The sequence below is a fragment of the Accipiter gentilis genome, chromosome 29 (assembly GCF_929443795.1).
Source record: "Accipiter gentilis chromosome 29, bAccGen1.1, whole genome shotgun sequence".
Taxonomy (NCBI): domain Eukaryota; kingdom Metazoa; phylum Chordata; class Aves; order Accipitriformes; family Accipitridae; genus Astur; species Astur gentilis.
Window position 1 is genome coordinate 19,197,033 of NC_064908.1, and position 25,841 is coordinate 19,222,873.

General features: G+C 38.8%; 1 protein-coding gene across 6 annotated transcripts in view; it reads right to left on the bottom strand.

Moving 5' to 3' along the window:
• The window catches only part of TTLL11 (tubulin tyrosine ligase like 11), a 52,851-nt gene extending 27,254 nt beyond the window's left edge, over positions 1-25,597 (bottom strand). For 2 of the 6 annotated variants that reach the window (XM_049832460.1, XM_049832458.1), the window contains exons 1-6: positions 25,057-25,597; positions 17,979-18,075; positions 16,027-16,160; positions 7,437-8,012; positions 6,725-6,820; positions 6,080-6,198 (exon numbers count right to left, since the gene is read on the bottom strand). In XM_049832460.1, the coding sequence (XP_049688417.1) occupies positions 6,080-6,198; positions 6,725-6,820; positions 7,437-8,012; positions 16,027-16,160; positions 17,979-18,075; positions 25,057-25,419 (1,385 nt within the window). In that variant the 5' untranslated portion in view covers positions 25,420-25,597. The other 4 variants (XM_049832456.1, XM_049832462.1, XM_049832461.1 and 1 more) reach the window with 4 other exon arrangements.
• Between the last annotated feature and the right edge of the window lie 244 nt (positions 25,598-25,841).

The window sequence follows — 25,841 nt, forward strand, 5'->3', positions numbered from 1 at the left end:
CCCTTCTTTAAGGAAGTACAAAATTGCTCCTCAATATCAAGAAATGAAGAATAGCATTAGGATTTGGAAAATGCCTTTGAAACGTACAAAAGAGAAACATTACTGAAAGGCCTGTGTAAGAAAAGAGCCACACTCCTCTCGCAGTTTAGTAGACAAGGTTAGACCCATCAGTCACTGGCACAGCAGAAGACATCTCCTAAAGAAGCTGCCACTTTAACGTAAGTTACATTTAAGGCGGAATTTAAGTAGAATGTCCAGAAATTAATTCATGTTTTCATTTAATACAGATCATATATTCTGCTAGAAACTATTAATTTTGTCCTGTATCAGAGAAAGAAATAATTTAAAGTGAGAAAGATGTGTAATCCACACAGTAGAAAAAATGAGCCACCTCGTTTTATGCAAGAAAAGAGTAACATCTTTTGTGTAGCAAGTTCTACAAAACCTTGACTGGAATGTCTTCCTAACTACATAACACTCAGAGATAAAAAGTCAAACTGACATACATTAATATTTACAGGGTGCTCTCTGAACAGAGTGACATTAGCCAGTGTTTGCACGCTGATCTTGCAAAAATTTGAGAGAGACCACATTGGGGTTCCTCCTGCTCAGGAAATTAGTTAATCATATTTGACATTTGCTAGAGCCACAGAATACAGAGAAAAGAATCCTACCTGACATATTTTAAAAAGAAGAAAAAAATAATCAGAACATCACAAATAAATTTCAAGGCTGAATTCAAACAAAAAAATGCTGAAGTGGTATATACAGAGAACAGTACTGAAGAAAAGATAAACAGGCAATGAAACAGCAATACCATAATAGGTAATAAACCAAACCCACTCATTTTTGTGGATACAATGAATTGATTGTTTTTACAACAGCCATAGATTAAATTACATTTTGTTTCCGAAGTGTTTCAATTCTTTCTTCTGTCAATGGCTATTTCAGTGCTGAATAAAAGTCATTATATTACTTAGGGGGCTGCACCTTCATCATCTCTAGCAAGCAAAAAGCAGATTTTATTCCATGAGCAACTCTTATTTCTAATGACACATGTCATAATACTATGCTTTCTTTGTCAAAAGAATAAAATGCTTATTTTCTGTCTGGAAATATGTAAGAAATTAGGCATGTAAATGCAAGAGATCATACTGGGACACAGAATAAACAGCAGCAACAAAAATATAAAGAAGTCTCTTATTATCTCTGGGTTAATTAGCATTAATAAACTAGGGCACAAATATTTTTGACAGGACAAGAAAAGCAGGTCATTAGCATTGATGAGATGATATAAATGATCTTCTTAAGACATTTAGAGCACACCAGCTCCAAATGATACTCACGGCTTGCAATTATACCACCAGTCAAATAGTTTACTTCTAACATCCACTGAAGAATATACAATATTTGCATACAAGACTGAGACTCCTTTTTGCTCCTCAAATCTAATGCAATTTTTAAAAGAATAAATATCTGATAATTAAACAAACAGTGAAACTAAAACATTTTACTGCTATAAAGATTCAAAATTAGGCACAAAAAAGTAGAAGTTTGCAAAGCCTTTTAAAATGGATCTTCTGTTGGAGTCACAATATAAACAATGATTTGCATCAGTGATTATCTAATTAAACTGCTGTTTACATAAGTAACGTTGATTTACTTTAAACGTTGTTCGGTGTCATTAGACCATTCATTTAACTGTGCAAATTTCCTTTAGCTGAAGTCTTCTCCCACCTTGAGTAGGCTGTGAACAGCACCTCTGCTGCAAGAAGTAAATCCAGAGCAAATTTAATACTACACAAGCTTTATACAAGTTTCTTTGTAGAAACGTTATGGACCATAGTCAAACCCCTTAACTTACACTACTACATGACAAGGATTTCACTCTAAGTTGGGCATAGCCAAGCTTTCCGACCACGTTGCCTATTACAGACTTGGATAAAAATGCATAGTGTGATCGCTTCCCAGTCCTACAGAGAGACATATACCACTCCTGCTCTACACGGTGCTTTGAATATGTTAAGTAAAAACCCCTACACTTCCCCATCTTTTTTTACATTGCATTTCTCACTCAAGGAGGAAAGATCCCTCCCGATGATACGATGACCAGCTGGCTAATCTAGTACTGAAGGTCTTCAGTAGATCATAAACTCAAAAGAGCTACCACTGCTGAAAAACAATGTAAGCTGGAAAACCCACCACGATGATTCTGAAATTAGCAGTGACAGATGTTCGGAACAGAAATCAAGATTACTGGCCATCACTACCCCCCAAATTCACTCTGTAGTAATGCTAGAAGAAAGTAAGCTTTGTTTAATAATATTTAACAGATTTACAGACGAGTTAAAAATTCCATCTCTCCAAGAAAACAGCTCAGCCACAAATGATTGTGTTTGTTCCAGCATGTCATCAGCCTGGATGATTGCAATGATCTACTCAAGCCTTAAAATCCATGAGAACAGTACTGCCACACAAACAAAATCAGAGAGTTAGTATCTTCCATAGTATTTTATTAAATGTTTTAATTTCTTAATTATGAGTGAAACTTGAGTTCAAAAGAGAACCAGTCTAGGAACCAAAGCTAGGGCAAAAAAGGCTCTAAAATTTCATTAGGAAAAATAAAATTTAAAAAAAAAAAAAAAAACACAAAAAAACCCCACCCACAAATCCTTTTATAACCACGCAGTTTTAGCTGGATTTTTCTTTTTTTAAAGAAGAGGAGCAAGGAAGTAAACCACAACACGTAGTTGATTAGCTGCCTTCTTTCATTTCAGAAAGTGCTACTCAGGCTCTGTTTGGTCAGGCAAAGCCAGACACCACTCACCCTCTGGGTTACAGAATGGCTTGAAAACAGCCTAACAAAGTAACCCGCAGAGCCACTTTCAGATTCTCCTCTTGAGAGGCTCCGAGCCGCTAACATACATCTTCACCCTGCAGAGCAGTACGTGGCTCCAAATCTCTTTGTTAGTAGTTACTTGGAAACTCCGCTGTCATCAGACTTTGACTACAACTGTGCCAACGTAGAGGATTCAGATGCAGCAAGGAAATTAAGGCAGCAAAGCAGGACATTAATCTCTATAGGGATACCTACTGCCTTCAGGATCTTGATGTGTAGAATAGGTCTTCTGTGTATGAGGTATACAGGATTTGTCTGGTAGGGCTTGCATAACATCACAGGGAAAAGCAGGCACTGTGCAGTACCCACCCTGTGCATCCCTCCCAAAAGCCTCACATGTGCTTGTGTCACTTTTTATTCTATTTTAATTCCTTATGTTCTTTGCATCAGAGTAACACAAAGCCTTCCCTCAAAATGATATCTTCCACAACAGTGGTTAAAAAAAAAAAAAAAATCTTTGCATGCATTTAAAGTTTCTGTTTAAAACATGTTATATACACAAAATATTAAGCACATACCTCAGTACTTAAATGGCCAGGACAAATTCTTAAAATTAAGAAAAGATCAGTCATACTGTGCAACAACAGCCACTAAGTATATTTAAGTATGTTCATTTGAACTTGTATCACTGTATAGTGATTGGTGCATGTAAAGACTGGAATTGTGTTGGAAAAGAGATATGTATGACATGATAAACTGATCTTATTCAACTTAACTTTTATTTCAGTATTATAAGTCACATGAAAGGAAGGAGGAAAAAATAATTGAAACTCCATAAAGATGAGGAAAAATTAAACTAAAAAAATTTCTGAGCTATTAATCTTTCCTGATAATGAAGTACTTCAGGATGACTTCTAAAACTCACTTTCATTTAGATGCTTCATTTATTTTAATCTGGGAGATAATTAGAGCAAAATCAAATCCATATCCACAGCAGAATATTTACCTGAGATGCAGCTCAGGCTTCGCAGTATTTCCCCTGTGTGTTCAAACTCAGTGTTATATATATCATTAAAACTTTACTTGGATTAATGTCCATTACTTAATTAGCATGAAAACCAGAGTCTGTAATGTTTGCTGCTGGTTAGCTGTCAGAAAATTAATTCTTTCAGATTTTTTTTTCTTTTAATAGGCCAAATTTTGCTTTCCCTGCTGCCACACACAATCAGACTAGCAAAACTATTACAACGGCTAGGTAAACTACTATCCAGCTTTCTATCTCCAGTCAATTATTTAGTTAATACCTTTGTCCTGCAAACAGAGGTATTTCTCTGCAGTTACTGGTAGGAGGGTTTGGAGAAGGAACGTGGGAGCACACGTCAGAACTGGTTGAGATGCACTGAAATGAGTGAGAGGAATGACACAAAGGGAAAGCATTGTAAAACCTTTGCTAGTGAAGACAAGGCAAAAGCAACTGGTGCTCAGTTCCTCTCTCAAATGCTTTTACTTTGATGTAAATCTCCATAGGTGACTAGGGTGAGGTCCTTTACTTGACGCTTACAGTAAGATCATGTGTCTCAAGAGGTTCCACACACCGTGCCCAGTTTAATAAAAAGTACTTGGAAGTAGAAGAGGTAAATCTCAGCTGAACAGGTGGGCAGTTGTCACACAGGAGTTCCTGTACATCCACGCAAAAAGTTATCAGAATATTCCCTTTGCAGCAAGAAATAGGATTGACTTATGGTGAAGACATACAGATATTCATCAACAAGATGCTCTTTTAACCAGATTATTCTGAAAAAAAGCTGCATCACTGAAGAATTCTTGCTGTGAAGAGCCAATGGTTTATCTCATCACCAACTAATCCTGTTAAAAATTATTTAGTACTCAAAATGTATCAGAGAAGAATCCTCAGTTGAATGAGAGTTCCACACACACCAGCGTTCTCCGTGAATTTATTCCTAATTATCATTTGCCTTTTTTCCATATCTAATACGTAGTTAATGAATGCCTGACATAACTTCAGTATAAAAAAAGAGAGACATGACTAGTTACATAATTACAGGTTAAAAAAAGATCTTTTTTCAGCTCCATGCACTGAACGTTCACCCTTAAGACTACTTAAGTACAGGCAACACACAGTACAGGTTGCTTTGCAAGACATTCTGTATACTGACCACAGCAACTTCTATGTGTGGCACTACCTCTGAAAGAATAGCTTGATCTTATAATAATATTACAATAATACAGAACTTGTAAGTATTATCAGTCATGTCTCGTTCATGGGACTGTCTACAAAAGGACAGCAAATTTGCACTTGAAGTCATTATAGAACATGAATAACATATTTAAGGTTGCCACTAAGTGCCAAGAGAAGAACAAAATCGATATTCTAGTATGAAGGCAGGCCTACAAGCAAGGATACCTAGGGACACACACAAAAAAATCTCCCTTTCATGCCTCCAAGGAACTGCTTAAAACAAAGTGTTTCATCAGAAAAGAAGATATTTCTCTCAGCCTGATCCCACCACAAGCATTTCTGTGCAAGCTGCTTCAGGCAGTTCCTCTCGTTTCTAGATCATAGATTTAACTATGTTTATTATCACAGATCAAGGAAGCAATTTCTAAATACAATATTCATATTTTTCAGCTCCAATGGGGCAAATCATTCAGAGTAATTTGTGACTTTCAAGCAAATTAATACACAAATTTACATCTCATGACTGCTTTCAATAATAAAAAAAAAGAGGCCTCAAGTCAAACTACAAATAAATAAATCTGAGCTACTAAACTGTTTGCACCAGTTCTGAATCAAAGGTAAGATATTTCAGGGGAACTGATAAAGCCTGATTTACTATCAGTTTGTGGACCTTTTCAATTCCTTGAGCTAGAGCACCTGCATGGCTCCTTCCACACTTCCACCATTCCTGTAAGAAAGCAGCGCATGAAGTAGTCAGTGCTGAGCTGTGAGAATACCATTTAGTGGACTTGCTGCTACTGAACTTGAAGTATAACCTTCCCCTGGCAGATCTACAAATCTGAGTACTCTTTGTACCATGCCATCAATTAATATCCTACAAGCTTTTTTGAAAGAGTTAACACTGTGGATGCAAAAGGAGTCACACAGACAGTTGGGAACTCATTGTCCTGGATAAACTAGCCATTGGGTAAAAATATTTCACTTTTATAATTATTGCAAGGCACTGATGCAAAAAAAACAAAGAAAGTCAACACACTTACTGGATATCTTTTCTCTTTTTTTTCTGAGGGTCCACTAGACGAAGAGTGTCTCTGATAACAGCTACTTTCACTTCTTCATCAACAGGGCTTGGGACATTTTCAAATACTCCAGGAGAAAGCTTTAAATTACAAAGGGACACAATTATTCAGTATAGAAGTAATGATTATTTATTCCACATTTGCTTAAATTTCATGCATGTTTCAAATACACAATGATAGATTACAAAATAGTTCTTAAAGGATACACAAATACCTTAACATTTTCAGTATGGTATTACAACAATTTTTGGCAAGTTTCTCTAGTAAATTGAAATATTAAAAAAGGACTGTTGCCAATGTTACCATTCATATTATGTATGCAAACATGAAAAAAATTATTAGCAATCCCCCAAACACAAGTAAATCAACTGCAGGGGATGATGAATAAATGTATTTATGACAAAGATGATGGAGAGCTTTCACAATTCCAATAAGTCATATTTCCAGTGTATACGATTAGCAATGATTTCAAAGAAGAAAATTACAGAGAACCTTGGAGGTTTCATATTAGCAGACAGCTTTCATCTTTCAAACAAGGAAAAAAGACCAGAAAACCAAACCTAAGCAATTCTATTCCAGTATCATGATCATGTTGAGAGGTCTTACCTCTTGCTCATGTTCTATCCTCATGCTGGGGTTTGCATTTACTTCTAGTAACATGGGCTTCAAGTTTTTCATCAGGAGAATGTCAAACCCTAAAATCTGTGCATAATAAGCAATGCATTACTTCAGTTCCACTCACAGTGTTCTTCTACAGAATGCAATGGTCATCCATATGTCAACATTCAGGAGGAGGAAACATTTGAGGGACAAAAGAGAAATAACTGAGAAACATGCTATATTGCTTAATAATTACTGAAACCATTTGCCCTCAATACTAATGGCTACTTTCACACTACACCCATCTCTAAATGCTGCCATCTGTCAACATGTAATCTTAGCACCTATGACAAGCAGGTCTTAAAACTGTCACCATTATAGCAGCATTAGGAAGCTGCAAAGCTTCGTAGTTATAACATCTAGATGATGGAAACTGGAGTGAATACTGCTGCTAACGATTGATACCCATTGAAAATTCTCCATATATGTTTATGGCTAGTAGTGACATACACAGGTCAAGAGACTGAGATTTGTAAGGTAAAACTTGGGTGAGGAGAACCCAAGCTCTGAGCTCACACAATGCTATTCAGTGTATGCACTACACCCAACCAGTGATCAGAACCATAACTATGGAAAGCTTTTAGAAAAGGAATTAAACACCCAGAAGATGAATCCACGCATAGAAATAACTGCATTCCTAGCAGAAATTCCAACCTACCTGGAAGCAAGTTGGCCCAGGCTTTCCTGCTGGTATGTCAGACTGATAGTAAACTTTCAGTTCTGGTGTCAGTGCAATAATTGTTTTAATCACCAGTGAAATTATATCTGACCACAGCTTTTTGACATCAGCTCCTCTGGAAGACAGTCTGCACAGAATGCTTGAAAAAGTCCTCTTGCTGCCAGTGTTTACATTGTCAGAATGGATGAAATTCCCGCTATGGATATTTAGTGAATAGTTGGTTAAGTGCATAAAAACCTGGTGCAAATTTTTTAAAGTGGGTTCTTGATAGGGCTCTGTACAAAATCTAGAAAGTCCATCTTTGGCTATATAAATCTCTAAGGGTTCTAAAGATTTCAGTAAGACATAAAGACGAATATCAAATTTCAGTTTGTCGACAAGCAGTGGTTTGCAAATATATTCTTGGACCACAGCTGGCCGGCTCTGGATGCTTCCCGTCAGTCTGATGTCACTTGGGTCTTTAATGAGGTAGATTCCATCCCCCTGGCACCCTCCATCAGGTTTTACAATAAAAGTGGGCTTCCAGGATGGATCACTGTCTCTCATCATACGAACCTAAAAGGAAAAGAATTACATTGAAAGACACTAATTGCAGGGGGAAGAAGGGCTAATACTATGAAAGCCAACAAATTCCATTCATAAGCAAAAATAAATAAAAATAACATGATCACATCACGATAGTAGTAAACACCATGCAAAAATGTAGAAGATAACAGTGCTGACAAGCACAAAGACAAACAGAAAAGCATGAGTAGGGAATTACTAGTACAGATAAAAGGTCATTTTATTTAACAGGCTATTGTATAAATGATTTCAGGAACTTCTTTATAATGTTATGTACCAATTTACAGAATGAAATGCTGTATATCTCATGACATCCATTTTATTAGTCACTAATATATATGAAACAGCAAAGTTAAACTTGCATGCTCAATTTTGAACAACTACTGACAAAGATAAACATTAACCTAAGGAAAGGCACCTTATTTATTGAGGTATGAATGCAGACAAACAGTATGGGAAGAAGGAAAGTTAAAGTAAAAATGTGGCACTGGTAATACCTCTTCCCACCACTGAATATCCTCACAATCAGATACCCAGTGTTAGTAAAACTAGGGAATATTGAGCCATGTACAGGTATAAGCAAATACCACAAATTTACTAAAAAAAGCATAGAGTTTATGCCTTAGTTGCTACCTACCACCATTCCCCAAAATGAAGGGTTTTCTAAATTATACCAGAATTCACCTCACTGACGTGCAATTAGTACCTTTCTATCGAATGCAAGATAAAGCAAATTCTATCATGATTTCAACAACTCTTCTCAGTGGCTTTGCTTTGTATTAGGAAGATCTGTTTATAGCACATGACAATTCAGATGCTTTCTTTAGAGGTACCTAGTGTGAAATCAGGAAAGGGAAGGAAGTTGGTGGAGAATTTGATGGTGTTTTGTATCAAATCATTTGGACAAATCTACAAAGCACTCCATGCCTGGCCTGTTGTTTCCCCAAGCTAGTGCAGATGTTCAGTCTGTGTTCAGACGTTCACTGCTGCTATGCTGGTTCAGTGTGAAACACAGTGCGCTCTAGTGTATGAGCTTGCAAACAGCTAACACCAACATCTGCCAGCATAATGTATTTTAACATGCAAAAATGCTTAGAAAAGTCACTACACAAGATACATTTCACTTTTTTCACAGAGAGATACTTTCAGTTTGCAGATTTCTTAAAAAGCTATGTCAAATACTCTTTACTGCTAACAAGTTAAATTAATAGAATTATTCCAGAAAACATTTTTTCCAAAAGACAGACATTGACAATTGAACTTACTATGTATGGGGTGATGGGAGATGCCCCCACTAGAAAGGAAATAGCAGGTAAGAAGTTTTGACAGCTACTAACACACTGTGAGCATGTGTATAAAGATCATCAAGACATAGAAACAGCAAAAAAAAGGAGAAAGGGGGCAGGGGAAAAGGTTAGCAAATCAGTGCCTTTTAGTATCAGTTTCTTTCCATTGTAGTGCCTTGCCATGAAAAATCTCTGTTTGTTAAAGTCAACTTCAATAATTTGTAAGAATGTCATTGGAGGACTATATGACCTATTTCTGTATTGTTTACAGCAGCTTGGACCTTGATACTCATGTATCCAGTTCTCTCACTGCTTTGTAGATATCCATGAGTACAGTATAAGCCATACCGTGAGGTTTTTTCCACACTGTGCCCTAGATTCTTGGGGTGTATAAGGGAAATGGCTTACCACAAACAGAAATTATGATAACAGTGATGGGGAAGTACCCATGATTTGTCAGAACCTAACTGTCCTACAGAATCACTGATGTGGCCTTAGTAAGATGAAGCACAAAACTCAATTATAGAGAATTATAGGATTAGAGAGAGGGGTCTGCATCCTCACACACCAAGTGAGAAGAATAAAAAGGAAAAAAAGAAAAAGTTCTACAACTCAGATCTAGATCCAAATGTCTCAAATTCAAAAGGCAGTTGAATCTGAACTTTTTGCTCAATCCCACTGTCATTTCTTCATACTGACCCCACTGTCATTTCTTCATACTGACATCAGCAGCTTGATTTCTGGGGGATAAACAGGGCTTGGCAATATAACAGACAACAGCCTTTTATAGAAACTAGCTTCTTGGAAGCAACTATAAATATCTTTGAATTTTTTGGCTTTAACAAACTAATGGGAGTTAGATAAGAAGTAAAACTAAAAAAAAATTTTGGGAAAAAGAAGAGGGAAATGGCCATTTTTCTTTCCTAAAGAATCAATTATCTTATCTGTGAGAAACTTAAATAATCCCACCTGGAACAGCATGTTAATAGTTGGCAATCCAAAACATGATTATTGTAATAAGGTTGTTTTGGCCTTTGAACATGTTAAACTGATACATTCATTTAGTAGGGAATGTTTGGAGGCTAATGTCATTCCCAGCTGGATACAGTGAGTCAGAATTAAACATGGCACCAATAACTAACCTCTGGATTCAAATCTGCACTTTTGTAAACAGCATATATTCACTCAAAACTCTCTCACACACACACACAAAAAATCAATATAATTAGGGTATCTTTTTACATCAGAGAAAAGAGCAATTACACCATCTAAATTGCCTACAAAGTTCACATTCCCAAGAAGCAAACCTAAACTTTGCAAGCTTCAATGCATTTTATTTGAGGACAAAAAAAATCATGAAGACAGTAACTAGGTCACTGTAAGGGCCTGACACATCTGCTGAATATCAGATCTTTCATGTTACATGCATATCTCCCACTGCCTAAATAAATTTTAGTTATTTTATTACTTGTACAGCAAAAATAAGAACTGCAGAGATTTGGATGCCTCAATTAGTAGAAGTGAAATTGAGAAAGAAAGAAAGAAAGAAAGAAAGAAAGGAAGTCAGAAAGGATTTAGAGTCATCTTAGATGAATTTTAAAAACTATTCATAAAATATGGCAAGTTTTACAACATGCAGCAAGGAAAGAATATGAGCATGTTTAAGCCAGTGAGTTAATGTGTCTCAGCTTTCAGAACCATCGGAGGAAAAAAGCAGCTACCTGAGGTACAGGATGACTGAAGACCTGTCTGCCATCTCTCCGAATCCCATCAGCACCAGTGGTGCTCACTGCTATCGGAAGCTGTCTGGCAAGTGGAATGTGAATGTAGGGATGCAACTGGCACACACCAAGAACAGAAAGAGAACCGAAGGGAACTGGTATTAATTGGCAACTGGTTTGGAGGTCAAGGACTGAGCAAGCAGTGGAACATGAACTGACGCATTACCTTCTTGGGTAGCCCTTTAAGTTCATGGTAAAGCAACAGGACCCTAGTAAGGAAGCCTCTGAAGCTCCCCCAGCTCTATCACTGTTCTCTGCGTGTAGATGAAGTCCCTACAGGTGTAAATATAGTAGCACTACATTCACAAATATTTAGGAAGAAATCAAATGTTAGAGCACAAATTGTAGTTTATCAAAATGCAACTATAAAATCCAGGTTTCAATGAATAGATGCTGAAGGACTGTAGCTCATGAAAACTCCTAACAGCACTGGCCCAGGGAGTCCTAACAAAGAATGCAGCTAAAGAAAATGCAGGATGAAGACTAGCACGTTTATCAGCTACTCACGGGATTCGGAAGAATAAAGCACTTAAAATCTCTTCTTTTCAAAACGGAGGGATGTCACAGTACAAACCACTCTTTCCTTGCATTCACATGTCTTATGGCACCAGACCTGCAGCTGCTATTCTCTCCATTCAGCCAGCACCATGCTGACCAATGTCAGCGATCTGGTTTTACACAGGCCTGCAGCTCACCAGCAACAACTGAAGATTGACTTTAAGGTGCCTGAGGATACAAGCTAACAAAGAAAAAACAATCAATTGCCACCATCAGCCATGGCACTCTAGAATGAAAGAGGAAAAAATTAACGCACAGGAAAAGGCTGAGCGCCAGTCAGATCATCGTGATTTTTGGACAACACCCTCTCCTGCAACTACATTAGGCTGCTGATCCAGATGGGAAGCGCAGCTCTGCTAGCAGCAATGTTCCCAAGGCCTGAAGGACTTCTGGCTCCATCCTGTCCAGTCGTTTACTTCATTGAGAACCACATTGCTAAAAGCCGTCCTACTAGCTACTGCAGAAATTCAGGATTAATTATTCAGACTAGGATTTTTCTCGTGGACAAGTGTCACCCTAACTCAATGAAAGATCCTTCTTCAAAATAGGTCACTTTGAGGGATAAAACGCCACAATGGAGATCAGGCTTACATAAACAGCATGTGGATAAATAGGTCCAAGTAGATCAGCAGGCCTAGATGTACAAAGAAGGAAGGCAGGATTTATGCCTTAGTCTTTCTACCACTAATGAATAATCTTCCCCTGACGTGACATTACTCTGCATACTAAAGGAGTTTCTCTGGTTCACCATTGTTAAACTTAGCGTCCCAGAAAGCTACTCGGTTAATCTTAAAAGTCTATGACTAAACATAACCTACTATGACTCTACTTGTACATACGAAGCAACAATCATGGTCTACTAGGGCAGAAAGTAATAAAGAACCTCTATGAAACCAGGTGGGGCAATCTGCCTCCCATTCCCATGCCTGTTGTTCACGCCTCAGGCTACTTCTGCTCTGCTACAGCAGCACCTTTTCAAAAAAGGTAATGCTTTCTGGGGACTACTGTTAAAGATGCAACAGCAACCTGCTTTTGAAGTACTGCATTTTAACAATCATTACTCTCACAGATCTCATACTTAACTCTTTCCATTTATCTGGGGGAAAAAAAAAAAATTCTCCATCATTTTCTAGTCCATTTTTTTATGGACTAGAAGACCTGGATATTATTCAGGCCTTCTAGTCCTTCAAAACTTATATATGGCAGGATGGTGGGGAAAGGGGGAACAGTAATCCAGAGTCAGTCTGTTTTTCAGCAGATTGACTACCTTGAAGCAGATGGTTTCATGATCTTCAAGGAAATTCCTGACAGTCATCTTCAAATTCTCCACAATCCCCTCAACTATATTCTTTCAAATTCTCATTATGAGGAAGCTTGTCCAGACTTAGAAGATTCAGTCATGTAGGAAAATTAGTTCATATGAAATGAAGTATTTCTGTGCACTTAGCTTGACAGAAGGAAATAATCTTTAAAAACATGTTAACTGTTTACAGTCAACAGCAAGAGGAGAGTATGATGTCTAAAGGCATGAAAATCTGATCCAGTTGCAGGTTTGCCTTTCATGAGGAAACACAGGCTGAATTAATATAGTGTTCTGAAAAAAAAGCATGTAATGGGCTATACAGTTTGACAGCACAAAGACTACAAAATTCATGTCTATGCCTAAGAGGTATTCAAACGCTGAAAACCTGATTAAACCACCAAAAATATGCTGTGCTAGAAATGAGACTGTCCAAATTAGATTCTTATTAAAAATTAATCATACTAGGCCTATTCATCATCCTCACAGACAACACAAAAAAGGTAGTATGAGAGCAATCAAGGTCCTGGTTTGAATCCTAAGCTAGTTATTTTTTAGAAATTTGAATTTCCTATTAGAAATAAGTTCTTAGCACACAGATTCCAACAGATTCTTCTCTGTTAGTGAAGGGGTGATTACCATAGCACCTGTGAGATTTGCTTATCTGTAATTAATCTTCTGTTACAGTGATATGTTAGTACAAAATGTTTTAGAAGGCAAAAAAAGTGAATTCTGAAAGTAGCTAAGCATACATTTACTTAGTAAAATGAATTTTTAAGCCCTTGTTAAAAATACCTATCACCATTTTATTTCAATACAAATGACACTAAGGGAACTACCATCTTGTTGGCATTTCCCAATATGAAGCTCACCCACAACAAACGCAAGAGTGCAGCTTTCTCATCAATTACCAGCTTTTAAAGCCAGAAGATTAATATTTGATTAGCTGTAGTGTTTTCTACCTGGATTTAGGTATAGGGGAAAGTAGGAAAAGCTGACAGCATTTGATTTAGTTATTGATACAAATATATAATAAAAGTTCACAATCATGTCTAGATAAGTGAGGCAGAGTAAGAGTATTTGAGAGAGAAACTATTTTGAAATGTTGTAGTACTTCAAGAGGAGGCAGCGAGATTTACATTCTCAAGAAGTTTCTTCTTTCAATAGTCATTTCTATTACAGGCAAAATCTCATAGCTGTTCATTTCTCAGTCCAGCCCTTTGCAACAAAATTTTATACTACAGACAGCACCAAACCATCTTCTCATGTCTAACGTATATACACTGACACTGGATTTGTGACTTTTGGTAATTAACTATGCTCTAAAGGACTTGAATACTAGTAATAGTGAAGGTACAGCAAAATGAGTTTCAGCATGACACACCTAGAGCTACATACTTAGGAGCTGCAGCCCATGACAATACAGCTTTACTTCCAGAAATACCAGAGATGGCTAAATCATCTTTTGCTCAGATAAATGTACACATGGCATTCATATACTGAAGTGTATGCCAGTTCCTATAGGGTACGTCTAACATGCAGGCACAGCCAATGCTGTATTGCACTTGTTTGTGAATAGGCTGAATATTGAGTCTCAGAGAATTAACATCTTCAGCAGCATTAGGTTCCCTTGGTTGTAAAGCAAACAAAACCACATATAAAGAAAAACAACAGAAAAGGCTGGAGAGCTCCTACTCAGAACTCATGAAACTGCAACTGAAAAGTGTTCTGAACCATTTATGGTTCACAGTGGATGTGGAATTTTTTGGTTTGTATTTTTTCTTGTTTTGGAGGGGTTACATTACAAACTTGTGTTAAGTAGAACATAAACTCTTACAACATAAAATATAATGTTTGATAACAAGAACTATGCTATTCTCAAACACAGATGGAAGAACATATGCGAAGGAAACTCCTAGGAGTGTGTTACCGGACATCTGTTATTCTTGGAACAAAAAACATACCGTTTTTACTCCAGTAACCGTTCAACCAGAGAAAAGTATTTATTTGCAGTGCCACCTGCTGACAGCGTGCGGGTGTGTGCATTTAACCTGATGTACAGACCACATTGGCTACGCGCTGCTCAGTTATCAGTGCCTTGTAACCGAGATGGGCACGATTCCCGAAAGAGTCATCACTAGAACTCCAGTGCACCATTTTGAAAGTTTACTTCCAAGTTATTTGCACTTATCTACCTGTCATTGCTAAATCGACTGGATAATTTACACTCCCTTTACAAACTGGTCTTGCAACTAAAGCAATAAGGATGAAGTACTGTTGGGATTTTACTCATTTTTACTGTTACTAGCAGTGCCATGGCAGTGACCCAGCACACGTGAAGAGTGTATTTTAAAAGATTTAACTGGATTGTGGATATGGTAATTATCCAAAAAGTAACACACAGTATAGCAGTCTCTTAAAGTCCATACTTTGTCTGTCACTTTTCCAAGCAGAGGATGCTGTAGAATACAAGAATGTACTGGGCAAGTCAGAGTTAAAACACACACATACAATATTTGTAATAACAGAAGCAAACATCAACACACAGCATCACTTTTTCCAAGAAAGCTAAAAAAGAATGGTATTTTATTACACTCTGAATATTTAAACAAAGCAACAGTCTGACAAGAGATTCAATCAAACAATTATTCAGGAAGATGTGATTATATTTAACAACACACAGTACAAACTGCTGTTTTGAAAGATTTGGATAAACAGGCAGAATGGACTAAAAAGACTTCAGTGACAATGAACCTAGTGAAGTACCACACTCCACACACTACTGTACTGGAACCTCCTCAGCCCTTTCAAACTCAGTAGAATATGCAGCAAAAGGGCTTATGGTTCTACCATGTTTAATTTTCAGATATCTCTTCTGGCATTGCAGAGAAGCATAACTGTTTTTAAGCTTTTTCTAGAACATAACAAACAAAAGTCTGGTCTCAGGCAAATTGAAAAAGATGTCATCCACAGCACCCAAGCGTTATTTTAAATAATCTGGTAGGTATAAAAAAAACTTAAGAATGACACGGCAACAATATCCAAGAAGTTACACTATTCTGAGAGAAAAAGTAATCTACCTCAGCCACAAAGAGGGGAAATTCTTCTGGCAGAATCCAGGATCGAGGATAGAAGTTATATTCAAGGGGAAATAGATCTTGCATTGTTCGCACTGCCCGACTCAGTGTAATTTTACGTACCATCTCTGTCATGCCTGTGAAAAGAACAGACAGTGTCTAAAAGTGATGAAAAATCCGCACTGAAGGCTCAACCTAAAAGTAAATTGTTATATCACTACTCACTCTACTGGTAGGCTCTCTAGTCATTGCTTTCAATAAAGCTGAAAACCTTTTAAAATTTAAAATCTGACAAAATATTTGTAGCATTCCCCTGCCATATTTCATATGGTATGTACTGCTGTATCATATTAGAATAAAAAAATTATAAAAATACAGCTCAGAATAGCAGAGGGAAAACATTAGTTGAATAGTAACTACTGTCTTTGCTATAATCCAAAATTATTGCCCTAGCCTGCCATTGTTCCAGAAATAGGTAAAAATGTCATTATGTAATCAACCACTTTGTGTTTACTTTGTATTCATTTAAGTAACTACGTCAGAAAGAATAGGTTATTTTGTGAGAAGCCAAACTTAGCTGCTTTCCTGCAGCTGTGAATCTCATGCTTGGATCATGCCATTTCCAGATCTGTGTGAGCTCTGATAGAAGCTTTTCCCAAGGTCGGGGCATTCAGGGTTACTCCCCTCTTGTTTATATGCTTTAAAGTATTACGGCTTAGTTCATGCTGCAGTTTCTTTCTTGGGGAGAACATCATCTGTGGGCTTCCTTGCTACATGGTCAGCAAACTTCCACAAAACCTATGGGAACTCAGTAGTCTGTGACTACAAACCGCTGTCAAGCTCAGTTGATTTTGGCCAGGAGATTCCAAAGATACAAGGAGGACAGAAAGTGACAGGGAACACACACACACACATTTTCTGAAGTCTTATTTCCATCAGGAACATGACTAAAAATCTATTTTTATGGAAAAGTTTCTAAGTCTTTCTGAGGACTAACCCTTTCAGATTCTTTGAATCTCTCACAAGTAACTAAGAGAAGCATCAAGACCTCTTCTTCAAGAGGAAGAATTTAGTAATACCCAGCATCAAGTTAGTGCAATGTTCCTGGAAATCAGGCCTAGTTCTGAAGGACTCTCTGGCTTTGATTATTGTGCAGGCCACTTGCTTACCACCTAGAAGCCAGAATACAGAGAGAGTAACATTCATCTAACACAGATTTAAAACACCAGAAAACTATACCATCTAATACTTGAACGTGAACTTCCCACAGACAGGAGAAATTCAGGGTAAATAAAGCATGAAGTTCGATATCTGAGGGTTCTTACTCTCACAGCATACTAACAGCAGCAATAAATCTGAAGTAAAGGGCTTAGATAAGTCAATACCTAAGCTCTTAGCTCTTATTTAGAGAGATCTCAACAGGGATTAAACGAGAAAAAAAGGGAGCTTAAAAAAGTAGAAGAGTCATCATAAGATGAGGGCTGACACAAACTCTTCAATATTAAAAAAATCCATTTGAGGAACTTCGCTTTGAGCTTTTCCCTGAGAAAGGCCACAGTATGAAAAAAAAAACAAAAAACCCACAAAACAGATACTTTCCACTTTGAATCAAAACCAAAACCAAAGACACAGCACTGTTACCGATACTAGATAACACACAATAATTGCACACTTCACTTAAATTATAGCCTAACACTCTTATTTTTCTTAAATTCATACATATGAAGTATTCTTTTCATCAAAAACACTTCCTCTCCAAAACAAATTTCGGTTCAGAAATTGAGACACCCATTCTGATATTCTTACTCCCTAAGCAGAAATCACCTACCAAAAACGGTAATATGCTAAAAATACCATCAGCTGATTAGGCAGATAATTCACATCAAAAAACAGAAACAGTTAAAATAATCATGTTCTTAAAGCATTTGTTTAAACTAGAAACAGAAGTAAGGTACCTGGAAACTTGTTGACTTGACCTGAGAATATATCATTATCATGAAATGATACCCCATGCCAATAGATATCGCACGGCAAGCGTCTGCCAAAAGGAAACTGGAAAAAAGATAGAAGGCAAGTTTTAAAGCAAACTGGCAATATCCATTCACTCCTTACTTTTCTAAAAGCTCATATTAAGCATAAACCATTCAAGAACAGTCTTCTGACTATCAAAAAAACCCATGCTCTATATTTTGATTGCAGAACTAAGAATATTTTGATCAGTTCAAGACATTAACAAACCGTGAAAGGTTTCTAGAAACTAAAAACAAATGACTGAGAGGCATGATCTGTACTGAGAAACTCCAAGCTTGTTATCAACCACAATTAAGGCATGACTCATTTGTAATTTAAAATACTATTACAGGGAATAAAATTTCATTAAGAAGCACTTAATTCCGGCACATGAAGGCACAGCAATAGCAAGTGCTACAGCTGGGAAGTAAATAAATGCTGACAATGTTTTGGTTTGGGTTTTTTTCCCTCCCCAGTTTAAGGGGTGGTAAGCAACCATCAAGGGAAAAAAAGCACTAGAGGTCATGGATGAATTGTCTTTACTGGCAGTTACTAAATCAACTCCTTTTCTTAAAAAGATCACCACTTAACGCCAACAGTCTCATGGCTTATATTTGTGCTCCCCCTCCACAGTTTGATAACCCAAATCCCTTTCCCAGATTGCATCGATACACACAGTGGCCCTTTACCCCCAACCATGTGGCATCTCCATGTGCTCCCAGTCTAGCACGAGCAGGAAACATTTCTACTCCCTAGAACTTTATTTTAGGGAATACATGTAGTTAGTAATATTGTTGTAAATTAATAGTAAGGTGTAACTGCAAAGCACTTTCTGAGCAAGCTGATTTACATTGGTGTCCAAACTGCAATAAATTTAAAATTAATTTTTTTTATATATTCAGTTATGTGTACTAATTTATACAGTATTAATTCCTTTCTGGTACCAACAGCCTGGATTTAAAAGACAAGCTTATAATTTAATTAATCATTTGTTGAGCATATATGTTTCAACTATTAAGGACCAAGGCAATTATTTCAACAATATTAAGTATTCCAACAACTTAAGAGCTTCTTTTCCCATTCACACAAGATTTCACCATAAATTGGACGACTGTATAGTTATCTATTACCAAAAAGATCAACCTTTTTTGAACAGTCTGAAGAGCTCTGAAACAGTGCTGCCAATTACTGATAGCAACAGTTTCTAACAGTAGTAAAATGGTTTAAAAAAAGCAAGCCTCCAGCAGTAAGAACAAAAGCCCCATTAATTAGCAGTAGCAACCATCCAAAGCAAAAAAAAAAAAACCTGTTAAAAATCAAACATTTGTAATCCATATAATAATAATAGTTTTGTGTAAAAGAGGTACTCTTATTTTCCACACTTGTTCTCTTAGACCTAGTCCCTTTCATCAATTAAAAGAAAAAAAAAAAAAATTTATCTGCAGCTCCATGTAGGTGCCATTAATTAAATACCATATGGAATACATTCATGGGAATCTCTTCTACTATTAGGTTACATCTTTTTCAAATAAATATGCTATATTTCTGACCACAGCATTTTTAGGACACACTTTTATGAAATATCTACCACCCTCATAACCCATTGACTTCAATATCATTTACTTATTGAAAGAACCACAGTATTTTGCAGAAACTACTTGTTCTTTACTCCAAATATATTTTTTCCTGCTTTAAAACATTTCTTTAAGCACTGGATTTTTTTTTCAATATGACACAAAAAAGAATCTCATAAAGCTTTTGAGTGAATTACTTTATTTGCTACTTTAATTAAAATTTCAGTTTCCTCAGTAAATAGCCTTGAAAAATTAATTTAAAATGCTAATTGAGCAATGCATCCTTTCTGTTTCCTTACTCATAGGGATGAGATACCCAATTTAACAGAGCCAGTGGATTCTTCACTTATTTAATTATTATTCAGCCTGCAAAAATCTGTTTTTGTACAAGTGAAAATTAATTCTGTTAGGCTCTGAAAGACAATCTGTGGCCTTAACCTCTCTCCACAGGTATATCCAGAATACAGATGCAGTAGTAGGTCTCAGAACGCCCTTCCCACTAAAACCTGAACAATTTATTTATTTATTAAATGAAATTGAAGTGAAAGGAATGAAATTTGCATTTATATAACACCTTTCATCTAGAGAGGATATCAAAGCACTTTACAAACACTGCACAGAAATCATTTCACAACAGATGAAGAGTGAGCACCTCTGGACTGGAAAATGGAAGCATTGCACCCCTGCATGAGCAATCCAGATAGCATGGCAACCTCCCTACTCCTGACAAATCAAGATTATTGGGATTTATCCAACAACGGGATCAAACTCACCTCCTGAATGAGCTGGGAAGGATACTTTGCTTTTACATAAGAATAGTGTTTGGAAAAGAACAAACAAGTTCAATTACTTGGCTCTCTCTGGCAGTGCCAGGCAGGTATGAATTAATCTTATTCTGGTAAAAGAGGCCTTTCTGCCAGCTCCTGGTGCAGGGGACTAGCTGAGAAGAAAGGTGGATGCTTGAAGCAGTACTCTGTTCTCATAATAAATTCTGTCTACGGCTACCTGGCATCCGCTGGAATAGCCTCAGATCTGCACTAACCCATGCCAAAGCCAAGGTGCTCACAGCCCGGGGACTTGGGGAGGTCGCAGCCCCAGGGGGACCAAGGTTGTAAGCTTGGCTGGAGCCGTCCTTGCTGCTGTGCGTCCATCCTGTGCAGAAAACCCGAGAGTCTGGTCCTAGGATCAGTCATGGCAAACAACTTTCAGGTTGCAAGCAATTCACTAACTGTTTGAACAATTTATTTTAAATCTTTTTTTTTTTTTATTCAGAGTTGGGGGCATTTGTCAGAACAAATAAACAAGGAGCCACAAAGAGAATAGAATTGTTTCCATAACTTTGACACAATTAATAACCCATCATAGTCAAATTTGTCTGACAGGTCATTTCAACCTTTTGATTAGAAGCCAATAATATAAATTGTCTCACGGGTCACATCAGTCAGTTCCATCATGTTTAATGACAAGTTAAATGACTCTTGTCTTCTAGTCAGCTTTTCCCAGCGTAAAATTTCAAACTATTTCTACGCCTCCATGCAGCTACTGAACAGCGAGACAAATGAAACGCTTAATGCTGGGATATTTGATGCCCAAGACATCTGCTTCTTCCATTTTCCTGGTAATTGAAAGCTAGCCAAAGAAATAATTTATTAAGTGATGAATAAACTCAGGATGCAAGCTCAATTTGTGCCCATTATTTCATTTGGCATATCATGTTCATTTAAAGAACCTGACACACTAAATCAGATAGTCCAATCTAGTGATGGGACTAGTAATTGTTTCACTGGCATGCACATTAAAATTCTGCCATGCTTTTTAAAAAGTCCACCCCTGTGCGTTACCCCAGATAGGGCTATCATGGTTGATAATTTAATTTACTCAAACTTCCCACAGCTGAAAAAAAAAGGGGGTGGGGGTGGGGGGGGGGGGGTGGATGGTGTGTCTGTCATTTGCTTCCAATAACAGAATCTCAATAGACAAATTGGTTTCTCTTGGACTCTTTCACCTCTTTCTCATGTATCAGTGCCATAGAATAAACTGCTCACCAATATTAGCCATGTTTAGAGTATTCTTTTTTTTTTTTTTCTTATAATGGCATTTACCATATGTTAGTCTACTAACATGAACTACTACCATGTGGACAACTCTGTAATCACACGATGCATTATGTCTTTCTTCTACAAATTATCAGGGAGCACATTGCAATAATCAACTATTACTGAAACAAAGCTCTTCAGAAAGTCAGGGTAACTACAGCAAGGAGATTTCAGAATGCACAACTTAAAGCAAAACACAAACCAAAACAAAAGCCTATATGACACTGTAATAATGCTATCCATTGGACAGAAAAAGTTACCTATAAAAAGGAGCCCACTTTAAAAAGCCTTTTATAATGTCTCCTGCCCAACAAAATACTCAAGCCGACACATCCAGCACCAGACACAGAGAAGAATAGAAACAACACAAAAGCAGAAATGGGAAAAAATGTAAAATAAGTGGTGAGGAAGAAGGATCAAGTATACTATATCACAGCTGAAGATTCAATCACCTTGAAAAGTATTATACAAGGGATGAGAGTAGAATACTAGCCCCTGAAACATCAGCATTTAAAATATATGCATTTCATTACTACTTCTAAGATTTTTTCCTCATTATTTTTATGGATCCTACAAGAAACAACGTCTGTGTTCCCTCTGCTGGTCCTGCTGTAACAGTGCAACTATTTCCAAGGCTCTTTGGCCATCAATGATAGTTGTTTGATCAAATACGTTAGTGCTATTTTTCTAAACATTTGAAAGGGAGACCTTTCAAAATTATATGTAACTTGAATAAAAGAGTTTTCCTTGGATTTCTCTTCTTAATGTTGCTTATATTTCTCTTCAATTCTAGACAAGATCTTGCCTACTGATTCCCTGTGTCTACTGAAGTCTGCTAGCTTGAAGGCAACAGTTTGTCTTGCTCCCATCCTGGAAGACTTTCACCTTCCTATTTTCCACAGTGTAAACAGTACAAGTTAAGAGTCATAGCTAATATTGGTTCCCCTTTGACTACTCTTTCCACCTTTGGGGCAGGGCGGGGTGGGTGAGAGGGAAATAAAGAAAAACAAAAAAAGAAAACTGATTTGATACATATACATTGATAGGAGAAAGCACTTTCTTGACAAAAGGTAGCATCACCTTCATACTTATTAACCTGTTTATAAGCTGAAAAATATACAGAAATACATTACAGTGACTTGTTTACAGAGAATGAATTATTGGCCACCTAGATGATACAGTCAAGCATCACAAAATTCCTTATTAAGTCTCCACTTTATTGAGAGTACAAAGCAGCCAGAAGAGGAAGCAACAGACTAAATGAAAAATATTGACTGAACTAATGGATGGAGGAGAAAGGATATTGAGGGAGACAGTAAACAAAGAAAGATGAAGCAAAGGCAAAAGCAGTTGCTGTTGGGGAATGCAGAGCAGGAAGGAGAATGCTGATTAATACAGTGTAGATATTCAAGAGAGGAAGAAGAGCATATGAAACAAGTCAATTTGTAGGACAGAATACCAAGTGCAAGACAGATATGCAAAACAGTAAAATCTCAGGAAACAGAAAAGAAAAAATTAACCAATAAGTATGGCTCATTACCAACATGATCTGTGAGGCTAACTTAAATCAGTAATTCAGAAACACTCACTGGAATGGCACTGGGCACTCTGAACATAAAACTTAACCTTAAGAACAATGAAATTAAGTGTGAAGTCCCCCTTGCTCTCCGTTACTGAGTAAAACATAGAGCATGGCTGCTGACAGACACTCCACAGATGCACTGAAGGGTAAGAGAAGTATACGTAAGAGGTTTTAATTTCATGCCTCTGGTGATCCGTTGCTATTTTGCTGTAAGAGCAGGAGTTGAGAACTGGAGTATTTGTGCAATGAGATTTTGAAATTCTCCCACTGGATTTAAATAACAAAAATCTTGAAATAAAATTTTATGAAAACTAGAGAATGAGAAAGCATTACTCTTCCTGACGAGGAGCATATGTCTGTGGTATTAGGTATTTAGGACATTATGAATAAACACAGGTAACATTTACTGCCACTCAATCATCCAGAAAATAAATTTGTAGCGTTTAACTCTGAAGTTAGGAACAACAGAGAATATACTGCCTACCCCAAGTCCGAAAAAAATTTGTTAAAAAAGTATCAGGTGCACAGAAATATTAGTATCTTGTGAGTGGGCAGCCCAAAACCAGCTTTGTGAAGTGAAGCAGGTGCCACAGATCACGCTGCTGCACCCTAGCTCTGCACACAAACAAACAGTTCATCCTCAGGTTTTATCTTTCCACTTTATGTCCTCTCCAGCTTCTCTCTTCCAAATGGATTACAAGTACCCTTTTTCTTACAGAAGTTCCTCAAAAAGCTCCTAGAAGCCATTTCAACTTCTATAAAGCCATTTATAAAGTTATTATGGAAAGAAAATCTTTACAGTTTGAGAACAATTTAGCACCTATAATAAAATATATAATAGAAATCTCTTCAGGATTTAAATAAGGAGTTCCAAAGCATCAGTTTTGTGCCAGCTCCCATATTGTCATGACTCCAGTTCAGCAGACACAGGCTGACACTGAACTCCTCACACAGCACAGAGAGAACATATGACTCAAGCTGTAGGGGGGAAAAAAAAAAAAAGCCATGCCTTCTCTACACACAATTTAGAGGGCTAAAGCCTGTTACGTATGCTTTAATAGGTGGCTTAATATAATTTCATTCATACACAATGCTCTTGGACACGCCTTCAAGATAATCTGCGACACAGAGGCTTTGCCATCGGATCAGACGACTGATCTATCAGGTCATACTTTTTTGTTCATGGTCATGAGCCTTATTTCACGTACGCATACTATGAGGGAAGGGTGAAAGGAAAGAAACGCAAATTGACACAACGCACCAAACATTTCTACGTAGGGATGGGTTTCTTTCTTGCCCCTTCCAGTGATGTGTTTAAGCTCTGAACCATAATATCCGATTACCCATATTCTGGCTTGCATAACTGGTGATAGCACTCTTGGTCATGAATCAAATCAGCCTCCAGACTTGACATCTAATTAGAAATAACCCCAGCATCAAGATGACACCAGCCTGGATGAGCCCCCCAGAGTCCAGGAGCCTGCCAGGGCGCACGTTCAGGGAGACAGGGGAAGAAGGAGGAGGAGGAGGAGGAAGGGGAAACCCTTTGCCAGAGGCAGACCCCAAGGCAACGGAGGGGAGGTTTCCCCAGATCCCGGCAGAGCAGGCCGGGCAGCAGAGGGAAAGGCCGGAGCTGGGACCACCGCTAGGCCGGGCCGGGGCCCTGCCGGAGCCGGGGCCAGGCAGGGAAGGGGAAGAAGGCCCCGGGCAGAGCCCCAGGAGCCCCCTGAGGGCCGGTTCGATGGGCCGGGGAGGGCTGCCGGGCGCTCACCTCCTTCCAGCGGAGCTGCCGTAGGCTGATCTTCAGCGCCTCCAGCGAGGTCTTGGCCTTGGAGCTGTCCACCGTGACGCGAGGCCGCCGGCCGGCGCGGCCCCCCTCCTCCCCTCCGCGCCGGCCCTGGGCCCGCCGCCCCCTGCCCCGCGCCGTCCGCCCGGGCGGGCCCTGCGGGCCGGCACCGCGGCGGCACCGCTCCCGCTCCCGGCCGGCCGCGGCGGACGGCTCCCCTTCCCCCGGGTGCGCCCCGGCGGGCTGGCGGCTCTCCGGCTCCTCGGCGGGGAGGGCCGGGGACCCCGGGGGCTCCTCCGCCTCCTGGGCCGGGCCGCAGCCCTGCGGCGGGGCCCCGGCCGGCTCCATCCCGCCGCTCGCTGCCTCGGCCCGGCCGCCGCCCCCGCTCCCGCTCCCCGCCCGTTGCCATGAGAGCGGAGCGGCGGACGGGGAGCGCGAAGGGCCAATCGCCGTGAGGCGGTGACCCCCCCCCCGCTCGCTCCGCCCCGCCGGCAATGACGTCGTGAGGCCGCCTCGGCCATTTTGGGAGCGGGCAGAGCCGCCGGCGTCTTCCCAGGAGGCCATTTCGGAAAGGCGCGGGGCGGCCATCTTGGAAGCGGGCGGTGTCCGGGCGGGAAATCACCCCCGTAGGTGGCGGCTGTCCCGTTGCGGCGGTCAGCGCCTCAGGCCGGTCAGGGCCGGGGGGAAGTCTGGCTGCGTCCGACAGCCGTGGCCTTTGCCACCGTATACCCCTGCCCGCGTGGCTTAGAGATTAAATCCGTTCCTTAACG